This window comes from Cucumis melo, chromosome 7, assembly GCF_025177605.1.
Source record: "Cucumis melo cultivar AY chromosome 7, USDA_Cmelo_AY_1.0, whole genome shotgun sequence".
Taxonomy (NCBI): domain Eukaryota; kingdom Viridiplantae; phylum Streptophyta; class Magnoliopsida; order Cucurbitales; family Cucurbitaceae; genus Cucumis; species Cucumis melo.
In genome coordinates, this window is record NC_066863.1 from 29344526 (window position 1) to 29364641 (window position 20116).

At 35.0% G+C, this 20116-nt stretch overlaps 1 protein-coding gene across 4 annotated transcripts; it reads right to left on the reverse strand.

Annotated features, from left to right (window-relative positions):
- Window positions 1-1845: 1845 nt before the first annotated feature.
- On the reverse strand, window positions 1846-18577 carry LOC103494828 (pre-mRNA-processing protein 40A). 4 transcript variants are annotated; one of them, XM_051087480.1, is made up of 30 exons: window positions 18320-18577; window positions 16047-16111; window positions 15854-15922; window positions 15398-15742; window positions 14599-14757; window positions 14418-14497; window positions 13801-13870; window positions 11585-11683; window positions 11257-11309; window positions 11097-11154; window positions 10667-10989; window positions 9908-9980; window positions 9734-9826; window positions 9573-9641; window positions 9420-9497; window positions 9171-9257; window positions 9055-9089; window positions 8843-8948; window positions 8284-8364; window positions 7959-8051; window positions 7188-7241; window positions 6994-7110; window positions 6786-6884; window positions 5353-5400; window positions 5186-5278; window positions 3700-3807; window positions 3494-3558; window positions 2967-3069; window positions 2227-2511; window positions 1846-2111 (listed from the first exon to the last, which is right to left on the reverse strand). In XM_051087480.1, the coding sequence occupies exons 2-30, from the start codon at window positions 16077-16079 to the stop codon at window positions 1974-1976; spliced, it is 3114 nt and encodes a 1037-aa protein (XP_050943437.1). In that variant the 5' UTR covers window positions 16080-16111; window positions 18320-18577; the 3' UTR covers window positions 1846-1973. The 4 variants fall into 4 exon arrangements, with proteins under 4 accessions (XP_050943437.1, XP_050943435.1, XP_050943436.1 ...); XM_051087478.1 differs by having other exon boundaries at window positions 15398-15745; XM_051087479.1 differs by lacking the exon at window positions 18320-18577 and adding an exon at window positions 16693-16769 and having other exon boundaries at window positions 15398-15745.
- Window positions 18578-20116: the final 1539 nt, after the last annotated feature.

The window sequence follows — 20116 nt, forward strand, 5'->3', positions numbered from 1 at the left end:
TAAATTTCTTGTACTTTGAGTTCTTATTAATAAAGAAGTTTTTGTCTCCGTTTCAAAACAAAATAATATACATTAAAAGCTTCAGAAGGGTGAATCAATTGCCTTTTGGTCTGACGTTTGGTTTTGGGCAACCCTCTTACCAGATTAGAATTTTCCCAAAGCTCTTTGACATGGTGTGATAGCAAATTTCAAAGATGTTTCTATTCCAGAGGTTTGGAATGTTGGAAATTTTGCTTTGTCTTCAAAATTAAGAAGGAATCTCAATTATGACGAGATTTCTGAATGGGCGTCCCTTATCCATCTCATTCCCGACATCACTCTTTCTCACCGTAACGACCCATGGAAATTGTTGTGCCCCAAGAGAATTAAAATTCTCATTTGGGAAGTTGCACATTCATGTCTCAGCACATCAGATTGACACCAAAAGCAATGCCCATGGATTTGTTTATCTCCATCATGCTGCTGTTTATGCCACAGAGAGGTGAAACCCAGTCACTTGTTATAATATTATCCCTTTCACTGATATTTGAGCAGAAGTGCTAGAAGCTTTTAATTGACAGATTGTCCTTCCAAGAGACTTTTGTGAACAAGTATTTTTGTTGCTGTTTTTTGGAAGATATGGGATGAGAGAAACGCTCAATTTTTTCTGAATAAATTCATATCATCCGGAGATGTTCTTGATTGTGTTATCTTCAAAACAATCATTTGGTGTAAATCTTTACTGGCATTTCAAAGCCGTAGTTTTTCCTTGCTTGTTGCAAATTGGAAACATCTTGTATATGCCTTATAACATGGTTTCTTTATGTATACCCTTGGATATGTCATTTGATAGATGACACTGGTTTTTATCCGAAAAGGATGTTTAGACCAAAAGCTCCATCAAAAGCTTGAACTGCATCAAAAGCATTATGTATTGCTCTAGTTTCATCATGAAAATATCAGTCATCAACGAATTTGAGATGAGGTAAGTACTAAGTAATACACAACCTTGATTCATTTCCTCCAGAGGAAACCAAAACCCTTTGGCTTCAAAATATTGTCACAGAAAATCCAATCCACTTTATTGTAGCTTTCTCGATATCAAGCTTAATAAAAAAAAAATTGTTTATTTTCCATGTGTTCATAAGCTCGTTATCAATAAGTGATGCATCAAGGATTCTTCTACCTTTAATAAATTTGGAATGGTTGTTTGTAACCATGGAGGAAGAAAAGTTCATATTTGACTTTAAACTTCATTTTTTCCACTCAATGAAGGTAGTGAGAGTCTGAGACTGGTGGACTGAAAATGCAAATTCCAGGGAGCCTTCGTAAGAAGTTATGCATCTAATATTTATTGCAAACTAAGAACTATGAGCAAACATTAGAACAAGAACAGTATTGTAGTTCACTTTTCCAACGCGAAACTTGAACATACCTCATTCTCAATTAATTAAGGCTTATGTCCTCGACCAAGAGGTCAAGTATTCAAATCTTTAAATCCTTCAACCCAAATGTTGATAGCTTTTGTGAGACTTTGTTCAAACACTTTAACTGGTGTATTTATTCCTCCTCAGCTTTTAAAAGTTCGTCTTAGAAGAATGAAAGAAAGGAGGAAAAAATGGATAAAGTTCGTCTCCAAATAGAGTCTCACCAACTAAGTTTGTAGTGAGCAAAGGCAGGGGAAGAGCTAATAGAAAAGAAGAGACAATTTTTTTCCTATATCCAGAGTGTCGGAACCAGCTTATGCATACCAATTTTCTTCCTTGAGTTAATCTTAATTGTACCATCCTGCTCTAGTCCCCAACCTTTTCTTTTCAAATACAGAGGGCCTGCTATCTTCAAAATAAAAACCCAGGCATAAAAGTCTATGATCAACAGAGACGGCTTATTAACAATAAATTAATCCGTATACACAAAGCCAAGAAATGAGTTGAACATCATAAAATAATATAAGTTAACAAGAATCCACTAATAGTCAGTATAGAAGTAAAAAACTATCTACTTGCCCCATCGTCGCCACATTCCCCGTCTTCAAGCTCCTCGTGATCTAAATTCTTATATGAACCATTTCGATGATCTCTCTTGTGCCTTCTATGTCTACTTTCACCATCTGACTCATGAGCAGATCCATGCTACAAAATCAAACACATGCCCACACAGCAAGATAAGATGGGAGCATAGGATTAAGTACAATGTCGGGGAAAGAGAAATCAACCATTTCAGAGGGAAAAGAAAAAGAAAATGTACCCGCCTAGACTTCTTCCGGTCTTTATGTGATTGGGATTTCTTGGATCGATCATGGCCTGCTTCATCTTCATCCGAGTATTCCTCATCACTATATCGCCTCTTCCTTTGTTTCTTACTACGTTCTTTCTCCAATCGCCTATTCTCTTTCAATTCAAGGGTATCTGAAACATCAACATTTTCATTGTCTACTCCATCTTTCTTGAAGTGATCCTCCTTTTCTCTTTCTCCCTTTTTGTGTTTCTCCTTCCTTCTCTCTCTTTCTTCTCTCTCTCTTTCCTTTCTTGCCTATAAAATTGGAGAAAAAACTTCATAAGGAAATTTGACTTTTTTATTAAATGGCAATGCACATAGTGGCTGACTCTGTAGAATCTCAAAATCTTTTTGGCTGACTTCGGGATAAAAACATAGCTACCGAGGCCACCAATACTAATCAGCAAAAGTTTAAGCAGTAAATTTAACTATATTATTACTTTAACGCACTCTCCCGCTTATAAACTTAAGAGTCTATGGAAAACAATAAATGGAAATCAATGGTAACCTAGGAAGAAATAACATAGTAAGAGTTCAAACACAGAACCAGCCTTCCACTAATATTGAAACAAAAAGGAAAGATATACTTATATTATGTAAAAAAGATCATATTTCCACCGTTAATGTTTTCCAGTAACTAACAGAATATATATAAAAACTCAGCAGCACTGTGTATAAATTAAAGAATTGAATAGAAAGTAGCTGAGTACCTTTTCCTCCTTTCGCTTATTTTCATTTTCTTTTGCGTGCTCTTTTAGTTGCACAATGTACTCCTCAAATATTTCCTTACAGAGTCTCTCGTCCTCGATGGCACTACAAAATTAAATTCAAAATGTAAATTCTTCAGAATTCAAGTAAACGAAAAGGAGAGGACACATTGTGAAATAAAGAAATAGAACCTAACACATACGGGAAATTATATACCTAAAAGTTAAAAGCATAAAAAATAATAGTAATAGTAGTAGTAATAGTGGAGAAATTAAAACTAAATGGCCTTTTACTCACTTAAGCTTATCTTATTTAATCTCCAATTGGAGCATTTTACTGTATCCATGTGATGGATTTTTTTTCCATTATTTCATTAATCAATGAAATGTTTCTATTTAAAAAGAAAAAAAAACGATAATAATACACAAATACTAAAGAAGAAGAAGAGATCCCTTGATTTCTATTTAAGGGGTTTAAGCTAAAAAAAAAGGCATAAAATGTGCAGTAACATAATGAAAATGAGGAATACCTGTATTCTGGGCTTCCTTCAAAAAAGGGTTTTGAGTCTTCCCAATTGGAATATACAGATATTTCCTACAAGAAATGCATAAGGTGAAAATGGGTTCGAGACCTCCAGTAATCTTTATTTATTTACTGTTTACTTGTGGAGAAAATATAAAAAGACCCACTCATTTACTATGATATGAATTACAGATACCAAAAAACATAACAAACCTTAAATGAACACAAAAGATTAAAAAAATCATCTCCAAGACGTTTACGCTTCTTAGCTTCTTTCTCCTCCTTCTCCCTAGCCCGTTCGAGCAACTCATCAAATACTAACTGCAAACCATAGTCCAGGAATAATTAAAAAGGGAGCACATGAGAAAGAACACGTGAAGTTGAATGGTATAGGAAGTACTTCAAACCAGTAATTTTTGCCATGGATAAAATAATGGTGTCTTATACAAATAATTTATTGTGGGAAAGATTAAATACAAGCACATGCAAACACTATTATTTTATACAGATACATCACACATTCCCGTAAACAAAAATATGGAACGTGGAAGATATTTTGGTTTTGGTGGACTAGCTGATTTCCTCCTGGGGCATCTTTACCCAGCACGTGATTAAGAATCTTGATAACTGAAACTGAAAAACTAATGGGTCATCTCCAGGCACCTAGTATTTCTTCTAACGCTAGAATAGAGAAGAAAAGTATTGTGGCAAACATAGAACTAGTACAAAAAAGTTAACACCATCATCTAGGCACTACTTACAATCGCACAGGCCATCAAGGTCTTCTAATTTTCAGCAAAACCATCTCTAATTCATTAAGACAGACTATAGATACTAGATATCGAACATACAGGATCAATTCCATAACATAACGCCCACAGAAGGAGAGTTCCACAAAACCACCTGTATAGCATTGATAACAGCTCACCTTACAAGGTCAGAATCCTAACCTTAGACACCTAAATTATCTCTAAAGAAGACTAACCACTATGCCTCTCTTTTTCCTTTTTGTTCCATTTTTGAGGTGTAAATAGAAAAATACCTTTCTTGGAGAAATTTGTTTAACGGACTTTGATAAAGATTTTTAAGTGAAGTTTTAACAACCAGCAATGGAGGAAATTTTATCGAGCGGCTTCTGACCTAAAATCAGTCCTAGTTTGTTTTATTTTCCTTCCAAAAGTTCAAATTTTGTAGCTGTTACATCAAAAAGTTCAAGAAAATGACATATGTGACTAAAATCAGGTTCTGGGTGGCGCTAGAGAATGATGCCCAACTCATGAGTACCTCCAGATACTGGAATATACTCCAGTAGAGATCTGATAGTACAAAACATGTAGAACATCAAAATCCCTATCGGAGTCAGTAGCACATAACAAAACAAGTATATGACTTACTAGATGAGCAGAAATATGTGCACATTCATAATGAGATCACCACTGGAAAAATTCCAGAAACAAGGCCAAAGACTGAACTAAAGCTTATCGAACACACTAAAAACAATCACTTATTCATCCAAACAAGCTACAAGAAAAGCACACAAAACCATCACTGCAAAGTGACATCAAATGAATTGCAGATGTCCAACAAAAGGAGAAGTTCAAAGCAACTGATAACTCGGACCGCATTCCTAAAAAGGCTTGATCTGTGGTAGATTACTCGATTCCATCAAGAATAAGAATGCTTTATGCCTGGAAAATACCTTTAAGTTGGTGTCTGGTACTGGAGGATTCCCGATATCTTTGGAAATGGCAGTTTTAAAGTCATCAAGTGTCCATGACAATGATATTGCAACCTGATGGTTCCAAAAGATTAGGTTAGAAACTATAATTCAGAACAGGTAAAAATGCTTGGGCGGATGGAAAATACCTTCCTCAGCTTCACAGCGTCTTTTATTCTAGTTTTGTCATCACGATACTGCAAAAATACCCCCCCCCCCAAAAAAAAAAAAATCAGCCTCAATACAGCAGAATTTCACCAATACAAAAGTAAAGGTGAATGGTGAGAACAGAGTATTGCTTCTTAACAGGTAACAAATTAACAATATGCTGGAACATTGTATTGTGAGTACATGGAAAGACCTAAAATAACCACAAAAACAAAATCTAATTTTTTTCTCAACATCAAAGCATAGAGACTTATTTTTATGGTATCACAAGATCGGCAGTGGAGACGTACTCTTCTCTGACAGAAAAAATTGAAACACTTCACAAGATGAGTAAGGGAGTACAGTACTTCAAAAAGAAGAATAATTGCAATACCAACAATCAAAGGTTCACATGCTAAATCAAGCTGATAAAAACCAAATTATTAAAATGAAAGATAAAAAAACATAGTAACTTCCCTATAATTCAAGGTATATGAATCCACCCAGCACCCTAAGTAGAAGAGGTTGAAAACAACCCAGCGTGCTATGGAGCGATGTATTGAAGGCTATTTTGGGGTTAATGTCGAGAAATAACATAACATTTTCAAATAAGTGTAACTCTTTTGAGAATATTAGTGATGTTGTACAATTTACAGCTTCTAATCGGAGTGCCCAACACAAAATTGTAATTACACCACTCACTCTATCAAACCTAGATAGGAAGGCCTTCTTGTAATCTTTGTTTCCGAGAGGGGCTCCTTGTTTTTTTCAAGAGAAAAAAGCCTCTTTTATTAGATAAAAATGAGACTTAAGCTCATAGTACAAGAGACTTATACAATGAGCAAAATAACCTCAAGATCAGTAGGCACACCTAGACATATCGATTAGGTTGATACCCCCTTAGCACCATTATCGTATCCAAAATAAGGATAACAAACATGACTAAAAGACCAAACAAACGATCTTTACAACATAAAGATATTAATACATGTAAAACAAAGAGACTATCCTAGATAAAACAACAGTTAAGGGACCATCAAAATGCAAGTGAGTCGACCAATCAACATTGATTCATTGTTAAGCTTGGGAGATAAAAGTTCGGGTTGAAATCTGGAGAGGGGCTCCTTCAGGTTGTTCTCTGTTTTTTCCTCCTCTTTTGAGGGACCCCCCCCCCCCCCCCCCCCATTTTTTTTTATTAAAAAAGAAAGAAAAAAAACAGAGGAATACTCAAAGACTAAACACACACAATATTGCCAACCTCATAACAGCCTTTTAACAAACAAACTAACTATCACCATATTACCCCTTGCTTTCTACTCCTCTCACAAAGCACCTTAACCAAATCAAATAAATATCCAGAAATTACTCAACATTTTTAAGCTTGAAAATGACTGTAAAGTACTCGCAAAGAGATCAAAAGATATAGTTTATTAACTTGTTTTTGTAGTTCTTCAGCAACATCTTCAAACAAATCTTTTGGAGTTGAACCAGAAGTATTTGCAGCAACAGCCAAATATGCAGGTAGCTCTTTAACCTGAGGAGATAAGAGGGTGGAGGTGAGAGATGCACATTCTCAGAATGCTATTACCATATATATTTAATCGTAATTAAGAAATATAATAAAGAAAATGTCAAGTGTCAACCTTCATGCAGTAGTCACGCCAATGAATTTTAGGAGTAAGAAGCCCAGCAGCAATGTGTTCTTCCATCATCTTGCGAAACTCATCACGGTTTTTACGTTCTGCTTTTCTCAATTCTTCCTGTAGTACATAAAATTTAAGGAGTTTATTTAAAGAAGGGAAAGTATAATATTAAACAAGGAAGCAAACAGAAGTACCTTCTGTATTTTTCTCTGCTCCTCCTCTTCCTTCTCTAAGTCACGTAGGTATTCCTGCAATATACATTAAGAGTTCTGCTCAGACAAAAGGATGGGGACCAAATTTAGTAGTGATGATTTTTTGCCATAGGGAATCAGGTTCAGAGGTGAAGCGCCATAACCATTTAGCCAAAAGAGTTCTGTTTTTCCCAATATCCTTCCTGGTAACTCCTTAAACATGGAAGCGATGCTTATTCTTTGTGTGTGTGTTTTTTGTGAAAGTACATGTATGTATGAAAGGGTGTGCAAAGAGAAGTCGGTGAAATAAACATACAAATGTAAGGAGATTTGTGAGAGAAGGCTTGTACAAAAAAATTGAAAGATAAGATAGATGTCACAAACCCGCCATCCAACAGAAATAATGTGTGAAAATGAGATCCTCTAGGCTCTAAGAATGTTATCCTCAATCACATTCTAACATCGGAGAAATGTGATAATATTTCAATGAAAGGAAACTTTCCCTGAAAGCCTTTTGGATTAGTTAATTGTACTCCTAAATTCTTAGGCCAATCTGTTGCAATTATTTGTATTGGTCAGTCATTATAAACATTAGTATAACGCTTTTGCACCTCCTCTTTAGGCTTAGGGATCCCTCTTTCCCAAGGCCTTTACGCTGTTCCTTCTTTTTTCATTAATATAATAATGGGTCTGTTTCAAGTTAGCCATTAAAATATAAATAAATGAAAACAAACAAACAGATGTTAGAATCATTATTAGAATATAAAAGGTTACCTGGAAAATTTCCAAGCGATCAATTTTTTCAAGGCGTGAGCATCTTTCATCAACCTCCAACCGATCTTGTACTTTACGCCACTGGCTACTAGCCTTGAAGCAATTCAAATAGTAGAACACTTCAATTGAGTTTTTTTTTTTTTCTTTGTGATAAGAAACATTTCATTTCATTGATAAAATGAAATAAGGGAAACCCCAAGCACCAAAAGGAGATTACAGAAAAAGTGCCAATTGCCAACTAAGACCGATAAGCTAAAGGTCTTAAAAGGGTGCCCAATGGTACAAAATAAATTTTTGAGACATTGCAGAAAGCCTAAAAGAGTACCTTGATAAAGTCGCAAGATTCTAAAAATTTTCTATATTCCAGAATGTTTCGACTACGTTCCTCCTGTGCTTTTGCACGCTCCTGACCATCAACCACCATCATATTAGTGAAAAAGAAAATTGTTGAAAAGACAAAAATAATAAATTGACCTCAACACAGCTTCCTTTTGACAACCTAACCAAGAAATAAGATTTACTCAAAGCATAAATCGTGTAGAGAAAAGGGAAAGTGAAGAACGGACACCTTTAAAATTGTGGTGCAAACAACTGAATTTTCTATTTAATCACATACTTTAATTGCGCTGAATAAAACATTTAAATCCACATCCTTTTAGGTAGCCAAGAAGTGGCAAGTGATAAATACAAACAGGGACACTGGATAATGTATTGAACTTCCATCAAGCATTCTTAAGAACTTTACTCAGGATATTTACTACAGCTACATGCATGTGCCAATTGACGAATTTAATCCACTACTATGTTTCATACAATAGTGAAGGACGATGAGAAACATCAGTCAAAAGAGAAGAGGTGGGAGCTATAAAGATACAGATGTATACCTTATTCTTGAGTTCCTCCAAGAAGCTCTCAAAGAGATCGCGCCGGTCCCTATCTCTTTCAACTGCTTGGAATCGCTCATCATTTTCAAATATCGACTCAGCTTTGCTGTTCATTAAAATTTTCGCAAGTGTCACAAATCACAAAGAAAGCAGACAACCCATAATGACAAAGGTGAAAATGGAAAAGGATCATAGATGGGTAGAAGACAAACCCCCATCTCATAGATGAAGTGAGCTCTGTTGACTCCTGCACAGAACCAGATACAGGTAAAAGATAAGAAAATTGTGCGTGAATAGGTTCAAACAAGCTTTGAAAGAAGATACAGACTTCCAGCATCTTTCTGAATTCTTCCCGCGCTTTTTTTTGTTTGGTTCGTCTTTCCTCCACTTCCTGTTTTTTTCTTTGACCAAGGAACTACGACATACAACAAAGCACAGATTACTTAATGAATCACTAACAGCATCACAGGACCATCTTACAGAAATTTAATAGCATGGACTAGAGTTTACATTTCGCTTTGCGCTTCGATTTCAAAAATAAAAGGGGACTAAAGTAAAATAGTCCAACATGCCATACCTCATTGAAAGCCTGCTTCCGTTCCCCAAGTGATTTCAGAGCACCATACCTCTTGTCATTAATTATAATTCTCATGGCCTAATAAATTAAGATACAAGTTATAGATAGTGGCTTAATTACAAGCAAAAACTTGGACATATTTTTAGCAATTACCCGATCCCAGGTCCAATCAGAGCCAACATTGGCAGACTCCAGGAGAGCTTTAAATGCATTTTTAGCTTCCTACATAAGAGATTGATAATCAGAAAAGACATAAAATTCAGCCTAAAGAGGGAGGGGGAGGGGGGGGAGGACAAGGTAGGTTAGAATTTTACCTGCTTATTTGGATAAGCAGAAGTTTCCTGATCAATAGCTCTCTCTTCCAATGTAAATTCAACTTTCTCATCTGATGTATCCTTCTTAGTTTCCTTAATAATGATGAAGAACAATTAACAACCGAGGGAAAAAACATAATACATTAAATCAGAATAAAAACAATCAAGTCCCACCTCAAGTTCTTGGGCAGAAACACCATCTGTCAAATTCTCGTTATCCTGAGCAGAGGACTGGTTCAAATCATTCCTGCATAGTAATGCATTAATAAATCTTAATTTGCATTGAAAGTGAAAAATTCAATAGAAAGGTCCAAATAAAGGTAGGATTGTAAATGTTATTGCCTTTTTTCTTTCTTTCTTTTCTTTTTTTCCCCTTAACAATACCAATAATGTTGATGCCATATCTTGTATTTGCCAAAGTATTTGGAGTTGGATTGTTTCATAATTCTTTATCTTCCAAACAACTAAAAACAACCATAGATTAAAGCTTACTTTTAAGACACTCATTCATCGGAGATCTCGCTACCTTGAAAATTTTATCATACCCATTCATAAGTTTACTTTCAGTTCTTTAATTCTATGCTTCCATTCAATTATCCTACAGCTACAGAGAAATGCATGTTTCCTACTACTCGCTTTATGAGAGAATATAAAATGGGATGTAAATCAGAATACAGGTGAGGAAACTGTCGGACATGAAAGTGAAAATTGTTCTAGACAAATAAAAGTACGTTTCAAAAATTTCAAAGAATTTTGATAAGGGTGACTTTGAAAATTCCAAAAGTATTATAAAGGGTTTATAAAAGCACTTTAAGCATTCATAGAAAAATATACTTCAAGATTTCAAATAGAGACATTTCCCTTAAAAGTCAGTCACCCCAAACTCACCCTACATACAAAAAAAGAGATTGCTCACTTAGGAACTGCCAATACCTGGGTTCTACAGTAGTAACCTCCACGACACCAGCAGTATTGTCATTTTCTGAGATAGCACAACTAGAAGGAACTATATTAACGGGTGACTGAACTCCACCATTTGTTTCTACACTTGAAACAGCACCAGGAGAAGCGTCCTTATCGGTTTGTAAATCGGCAGCAGCTACTGACAATGCATTAGATGCTAGTTCTTTGGCAGTAGTTGAAGTATCAGCAGTAGTAGATGGTGCTTCCAGAGTAGAAACAGAAGGGAGTTCAAGAGGAACAGGTTCCTTCTCTGTTCCTAGAGTAGATGACTTCTCTACTCTCTCCCGGGCCAACTTCACATATTCGATGACCAAAATAGCATGGGAAACAATTAATAAACCAAAAGATAAAAAGTTGAGAAGCAAGAAGTATGCATGGTCAAGAAAGATATTAAATGAACCTTCAGTTCCTCGGGAATTATCCATTTAGATTCCTTGGTGATCTTGTTATAATAATATCTGTATCACATTCATAATGTTAAATAGGGTTAATGAGTGAAGAATGCATTGAAGAAGCAAAGAGCTTGTAGACAATTAGATTGGTTGAGTTAGACTGCTCACTTTCTTCCTTCAGGACTTGTGAACTCTTTCCAGTTGGTTGATGCGTCTGCCCTCTGTCACAAAAACGAGATTTTGACAAGTCAAAACTCTAGTAAACAGTCATTTATAAGACTTCGATTATTGTCTAGTGAATATGTACTTTAAGGAGAGTGTAGGTTTACCCACGTAAACAGTTTAGAAAGGAAATAAAAATAAAAATGAAAAAATAAAATAAAAATCATGGGATACAGCAAAAGGTCATAGGTTAATGGAGGCTAAAAATATGGCAAGCCCAAACATCCTCTAAGTCTACAAATTAATCTTCAAAAACTCTCAAATTTCTAACTACCCAAATCTGCCAAATAAACTCTTGACCGTATTGGACCAGAGAGCTTTTATCTTTTCCCTCAAAACTCTGCCCACAATGTGACTTGAATAAAGCTCCTAGCTGCCATGCAAGAAGCAGAAATGCAAACAAAAATATCAAGCAATGAGAGAAAGAGAGAACGTGATTTTTAACTTCCATAAATTCTTACACGTAATACACCAACTGGGAGAAGAAAAAAACCATGATATATATCAATATTCTCTCTATGTGAGTTGTCAACCAAAGCTAAGAACAAAAGAGAATTTGATTTCTCAGGAATTATCTGATTCCAAAGACATTATCCTAAGATAAAAATTCATCAAAAATGAAGATGAAGAAGTCAAAAGAAGGAAGATGGGTAATTTCGAGACCCCAAGTGAAAAAACATATAGGCTCATTTGACTCAAGGAAAATGTATTTGGGTCTCTATTAAGAATCCAATTATTTTCAACCATAACCAACCCAAATAAAATTATTGTTTGTGCTAGGATAAAGATCAATGCTTCAACTTTTCATGTTGAGTTTTGTATCCATTATCCAATACTCGTAGAATTTATTTTGAGAGACACAACCTGCTTCAGAGCATAAGATTTTCTTCAAAAATAATTACAAACCTACAAATAACAATGCAGAGGTTTGGCAATATCATTCTGGCCGTTTACAGCATAAGCAAAGGATTCCCCTTGGTTGGCAAGTTCTATTCTTAAAAAACTACTTCCAGCCACAAAGCACCAAATTCATGAGAAATTATTGAACATCATTTGAAATTCTTGGCCAGATTTTTTGCTCAGAAAAATTAGGGTGAGGATTCCCACCATTGGCTGCATTCAGATTTTGTCATCTGTCTTTCAGTCTCAGAAAGGTTGAACCATGTTTTGTGCGTTAATTCAATTTTTTTGGCACCTCTTACTGGGATCCTTGACCTTATAGGTTTGTGGGGTTGTCAATCCTACCAGCACACTACGCAGAAAGGATTCTCGTGCATCACAAACCTCCAACCAATTGGAACAAACCAAAAAGCCAGAAACCTTATGAAGGTAAAATCAACTAAGCGCACTCCTATTTGTACCATTTATATTCCACTTCACATCAGTTAATCTAACTGAGATAATTAATAACTAGACTCCAGTAGCAGAATTTTAGATCTGAAGGACAGATCGTTGATTTGAAAAGAAAAAAAAAATGTACTTCCAACTGAAATAAAGATGAGGGGAATCAGAATAAAATCCTGAGAGATTTTAGCATCAGAAAACCCCAAAGTCATCCAAAAGTCATCGTGGACATATAATAATTATCCAGTAACATATCCTACAAATATCAACATAATTAATGACCATAGCAATGTTGAAGAAGCATTCAACTGGATAAATTAATAAGGGTGTCATACTACAAGTCAAAGAAATAACACAAATAACAGAAATTTACTGACATTCAAGAAAGATAGGGAGAGCAAGCAGCAAAGACTGACAGCTTATCCTACCTCTCAACAGAGTAGCACAGCATGTACCTGTAAGCATCTTTAAAGCTACCGAAGTTACACAACTCATTTACAGAAAGCAGCACGGAAAGTAAGTTGCAAAAAGAATGATATGCAAACAGTGAAAGGTAGTAAAACATATCACAGATGCCAGTATATCTCAAAAATTCTAGAAGGAAAGGACTGCCTTAATAACAGTTGCAAGAGGCTCAGACACAACACTTAGACAATTAATTAACATCTTGTTCAAATTACACGCAATGAGAAAGAAGACAGGATTTTTTGCAGTTTCTTTTCTTATTAACAAACTGATTTTTAGGAAGAAGATAGCTTTCACGTTCATTCCATGCAAAACAAGTTGAGTAATCCCATTTTAACTTGGACTTAAGGGGCAAAAAACAACATTCTGTCAATTATTTGGTATTTTCCTTTGATAATCCTCCAAGGCACGTACCAATCAAATAATAATTTTACCAGTTGTAGCATTGTGCAATCATATACAAAATAGGAAATAAACAAAAAGGTAAAAGAACAAGGGAATAAACTCCAATTAAGTATTAACTAGTACCATTCTTGCAAATAGAAAAACGTCCCTGGAGAAAGAATGTCAAAAATTTAGAATAAATCTTAACAGGGGTAAGAAAAATGCAACATCCAGAAAATCAAAAGCCACTGCAATTATGGCATTTTGAAGGATAGCAAAGTTTGTCCTTCAACTCACCTCTATTGCAGTCATCAATTCAAAAGGCTTCTCCCAGCTAGATATTTTGGTCTTCTTGTTGTAATAATATCTAAGAAACGAGAAAAAGAAAATAGCATGATATTAAGAGGAAGAATAGAAAAGAAAAAGAGAAAAAGGCAAATGCAATTAGTAAACAACGACCACAACCAGTAAATTGCCATTGATCTACTAGTGTAAAATTTTCACATATAAGGCTAGCTGGCCATCACATGCAGAACTTTCTCTGGGATCATGGTAATACAAAAATTAATTTCCGGCATGATACAAGAAAAATGAGAAGTGCAATCAGTTAATAGTAACATAAAATTTTCACCCAATCTCTTTTGCAAAAATTACGAAAACTTACTAGCCAGCCATTCTGTACAGAAGCACTCTCTGAGATCACAACCTAAAGAAAAATTAATTTCCTACTGAAAAATTCTCAAGTTAAAATTTTTCATGAGGGGCCTAACTGAGTTTTCTTTTTAAATGACAGACAGGACTTTCATTGAGACTTGGGGACTTAACTGAGTTCTTAAGGACTTGGAAGTCCAGGTAATATAAGAGAAATTAGTTATCAAAATAGAATAGAAGAATGTGTTTGGGATGGTGAATACCTTCTACCGTCAGGAGATGTATGTTCTCTCCACTCTGATGAAGCTGCTGCAGCAGAAGGCATCGGCAAAACATTGGCTGCCTGAAATTAAGAAAAAAGGCAAATGCAAAGTAAATTATGAGGCTACTCTAAGACAATAGCAGAAAAGGAGATTAAAAAGAATAAAATAAATGATTACATACTGAAGTTACAGAGGAGGTAGCATAAGGCTGTTCTCTTGAGTGATTCAGAGGTGTGACTGAAACCAAACTCCCCAGCTGGCCTCCAGAAGAAACAACCGGTGCATGTGATTGGGGCACAGGTTGAACAATAGTGGTATTGTAATTTTGAGGTGGTCCATACTGCACAGAAAAGATTTCAAACAAGTCAAAGGGTGTAAAATCAGAAATCAAGAGCTATATTCTGAACGAGGATTGACAAGTGTAGCGAGGGAAAAAAGAATTATTGTTCGATGATAATAACACACACAATTACAGAAAATAATGATCCCTCTTTAAATAGGAAATTACAAGAATACCTTTACCCTCAATCTTAGCTAACAGACTAAAAGGATGTTTTGTAGTGATTCTAAAATGATATCTTGTCATTGTCAAACTCGTTCTAAAATATGTTTTTTAATCACTCAAAATCAATTTTGATGGTATGAAATTTGCATTTAGAAGTGTAAAATTAAACATTAAATTTATTTTGTGTGATTAAAGACATGTTTCATAGTGATTTTAAACATAACAAAAATTATTTACACAATCCCAAAATTGCTCCAGAATAACTAAGTAACTGAAACTTTTTACAAGAAAATACATTCTAATAAGGATTTAACGAAATTATTGTAAAACACCAATGTTCCACAAAAACTTAGAGAAGTTTGAATGCAAAATAATTGAATCTTATAGCCAAATGTCCATTTTATTGTTATGTAGATCTTCTTAGTGTACTACAAAGAAATAAAATTAAATTTTCCCCATGATTGACAAAACTTACACTGTATGATGCAGATAAAGATGTTCCAGAGCCACCTGGACCAGGCATCCCAATAGCAGCAGGTTGAGTGAGAGGCTGTACTTGTTGCAATTCAGGAGTAAATTGCCTGTTTGGCTGAGCCACTGGCAGTGGAATTGTTTGGGGTGGTAATGTCCCGTGAACTGGCTCGCAAGGTCTTGGAGGTAAGTGAGCCACTGGCTGGGAAAACTGGGATTGTTGAGCTTGAGGAGGAGGAGGGGGCATTCCAGCATTCATCAAGGGAACACCCTGGCCAAGAGGTTGAAAATGCGGCGAGGGCATGGGAACAAACTGCTGTGAGTGAGGTGCAGGGACTGCAGGTCGAAACTGCTGATATAAATAATTGAGTTAGATCAAGTCCTTGAGATTTTGTGGTTATACAAACTGCTGATATAAGTACAGAAGATTTAAAAGACTCATTCGTCAGTAGCTTATTACCTGAGAATTCATGGGTGGAACAAATGATCTAGCTTGATCCATGGGACCAACAACGGGAGGCCGAAGGGGCTTCAGAAGTAGAAAATATGCAATTAAGAAATTAGAATTTGAAACAAAATACAAAATATTAGTTCTTGATCAAATAAAAATTATGTACATCACAAAGAGAACATGGAATCCGGAAACATTTTACCTGCAAACCTGAATATTGAGGATTATTGGCCATTCTCAGATAAAGATGCAAAGTCCCAAAAAGAACTGCAAAACCAATGATAAATTTTCTCCAAGAATAAGGAACAGATTCTAATAAAAGGCATAAAGAAGATCACAATGCTAAGCCATACAAAAACGCAATCCAGGGAGAACAAGGAAAACCCAAAAGACAAATTATGAGATGCTCAAACTATTAAGATTCATAAATAGTCTGATATCATTTTGAAATGTCAGGATGAAATAAAACCAAAGCATGGCATAAAGTCCATTGATCACAATGAATTTTCCTAATATCCCTTCTAACAAGAAACATCCTCCCAAATAATCTTTTTAACAAAAGGAAGGTTAATGAGTAACTTCTTGTGATATGGCATGACAACTATCCTGTAAACCAAGGACACTAAGAAAAAACTGCAAAAACATCCATCATATCGTTATGTGCCAAAAAAAATATGTTCAAGATTCTCATATTTTCATTGCTTAGCAAAATGTGCTATCTTACAGCCCAACATCCACACACCTAGAAGCAAATCTAAAAGAGCAACCAAACATATTTCCGATGTAAACTTTAAAGACATTCACCCAAATTACAATAAACTGCAGAGGAATATAATTTCTGTACTCACTTTATAGAGAGAGCCATAGAAAAAGGTAAAATTGAGTGACTCAAATACTTCCCCCCAATCTTTTGCAAGCCCAATCATTATTTTCTTGTTCCTTTCAGTAAAACAATTCCACAGTACAATTAAGCTTCTTTGCTTTCCTCTTGAACAGGTGAGCACGTGGATATGAAACACTACGCAGTTCCATCTGATGGATAACAAAAGTTGCAGGGCATACCAAAGAATTGTAGAAGAGAATGTCAAAGCAACTTACTGTAAGGATACTGAGAAATAGATCATCCAAATCTTCCCAGGCACCCAAGCAAGTTTCCATAGTAAACTCTGAATCAAACATCTTCCAACCAAGGTTTTATCCAAGAATGAGAATTGACAATAATTACGCCCTAAAGATGAATGGCCCAAGTCCTTCCATCACAATCTTCCAAGCTGGATATTTTTCCAGCAGCTTCAAAAGTTCAACAACTCTCCAGAAGAAACAGTAATTCAAGGCTTAACCTCTTTTTGGTATTATAAACAAGGTTTCCTGCATACCCCAGTCCCCTCATATACATGTTTTCTTTTAAATTTTAATTAACTTCTGCCTTCATGTAATGAATTACCTAGTTAAGGTATAACAAATATTTAGTCACGCTAGCTCTTGTTCACCTACAGCGCTCATCCTACTATGTTACTATTTATAAATACATGTTTCCTTGTGGCTTTTCTTCTTTTTAATTGGGGTGTCAAGGACTTGCTCCTTACAGCTCACCCCCTCTAATCTCCCATGAAATGAGTTTGGAGCCCTTTTCTGTTTTAGTTACTCCTTTAAAACGTTGGTTTTTTGGTATGCCCCTTGTATGCTTTCTATTTTTCTTCTGAAGTATAGGGGTATGGTTTGTCTTTCAAAAAAGTATAAATAAATGAGATTTTGCCAACTCTACTAGCTCGTTAAGGTTTTATCCATCTCATGGCTAGCTTTGAGAGACAACATGGTTTCAGCTTTCTTTCCTAAGGAAAATGAAGCTTTCACTAAGAAAAATAAAAGAATATACAAGGGCGTAAAAAGAAGCAGCTGGAGAAAATGAGCCACCACGAGAGCTAAGCTAACCAGTCAAAAAAAGGTATCCAGTTACAAATAACAAAACATGACAGACAATTGCACAAACCATGGAGAGTGAATCCCACGAAGAGGCATTGAATCAAGCAAGAGACTAAACCTCTTCCAAATACCTCTCAACCATGGCTGACTACATAGTTTAAGGCTATTAAGAAGGATCGAAGACCTTGAAATGTATCATCCAATAGACAAACCTACGCATACCTACCACAACCAAGGCACCCTAATTGCTTCCTGATAAAATCACGAAACCCGAAAATTCCAAAAAACAAAACCTCTTCTTTGCTCCAATATAAAACAGTCCCACTATCAACTACACAAATGTTCCCTAATGCGTGCCAAAAACGAACAACTACGGAAACAAACAGCAATCAAGTAACCCATATCAAAAAAAAAAGCCCATGCCCTAATGTTAGTCCCCAATTCATTAGACAGTAATGCAGCAAAACCAAAAGGAGAGCAGGACTAATGGACCACCATGGAAGTGACCAATCGATTGAATGAAAGGGATTAAGAAGCAAAAACAAAAATTACCCGGACGAGGAAAGTACGAAACGGGGAAAGATATGGCCGCCGCGAATCGAGATTGAAGAAATTGGAGGTTCAGACCTTGGGGTAGAGAATTTGGTGGGACGAGGGAAGTTGAATGAGAGTGAAATTTCTTGGAATGATGTGTTCGAGGAGCTGCCCAGCTGCTGGGCTGCTATGGAATTGGAAGCTGTAGGCGCCCTATTGAAAACCTTTTTGCTATTTTTAGGAAGGGGGATTTTGGCGGGGCTGGGGCTTCGTGGCCGGAAAGACCATTATTTTATTTTTCTTTTTTCCCTAATTATAATAGGTAGCAATTTTTAGAATAATTATTAAGTATGTAGCAATATTTTAAAAAAATTGCAAATATAGCAAAATCTATCAGTGATACACTTCTATCCTTGATAGACTCTTATGGTTTATCAGTGATAGACCAACATTTGCTACATGGTCTATCAATGATAGACTCCTATCATTGATAGATTTTGACAGATTTTGCTATATTTGCAATTTTTTAAAAATGTTGCTATATACTTAATTATTTTGAATATAATTGCTAAATTTGCAACTATCCCTTCTTTTTTTTCTTCTTTTTTTAATATTACAATCGTGATCGAGAATTCAAACCATCCCTAAATTAACGATAAATATTAATAATTAAAATGGCTCGATTCCTCCGAACTTATGCTAAATTGGTCGGTGTTTAGAGTCGATATCGAAAAATACACTAATCTTCATCTCTATCTATTTTTGACAGTATACAATTATATATTTTCAGTTTGACTCTTACACATGTCAATTTGGAGATTTTTCGATAGTTCAAAAATTGGAGTCTAAATATGGGGTACATATGGCCTCCAAATAAAATAAAAAGCCTATTGTCCAAATTCTAACGAGTAATGACATGTGAATTTATTAAAATAAATTCATTTGCACTAAGGGCTGTGAACTTCTTTTCATTTCTATTTATCGTGACTAGTTGGGGTCCTATATTACTTTTTCTCACCCAACATAGTACCCAAATATCCCACCTCTCATCTTTCTCATTTGTGAATAACTTATTTTTTATCTCTCTCGTTTCAAATACCTATTTCTTGTTTCATGGCTATATATTATTTCTTGTACATCAATAACTTCTTGTTTCAATTTGATTTTTTTAATTTGTTCATAATCTTCTTTCTCTTTCTAACCTCTGTAGACGAAAAAATATTTTGGAGAACAAAAAAGAATAAAGTTCACAATAATTATAAAAAAGGTATAAAAATAGAAAAAGAAGATGACGAAAAGATAAAAAGGAAAGAACAAAAGTGGCGGAGAAACGAAGAAGGAATAAGAAAAAGATATCAAAGCGTAATTTCACATAATACAAATATCAATAGAAGGCAAAACCTTAATTGTTTTTTAACTTTGGGTTCTTTTTCATTTCATTGTTTTAAAAAGTGTCCTGATACAATCTTATTGATTATGGTGAGGTTGGGACTTAGTGTCCATAAAGATCATTGTTTTTTTCCACTTTTTACAATTATGATTCATTAGATTTAACCATTGAATATGTACGTGCTAACATCCGAATGTTAATTAAGATATGTTCATTTATGAAATATATTTTATATTTAAAATTTTGGATAAAACGGTTTTGAGTAAGTAAGAGTTTAGTATGTAGTTTTTGTAACCTAATCTACTTTCTATGATTTATCAACCTAAGTGAACTAAATTCTAATTACAAGACATTATATAAATTATTTTTTCTGTATATGTTATTTGTGCGATAGAATTTTGGAAATTAAATTAAGGTTTTGTTTT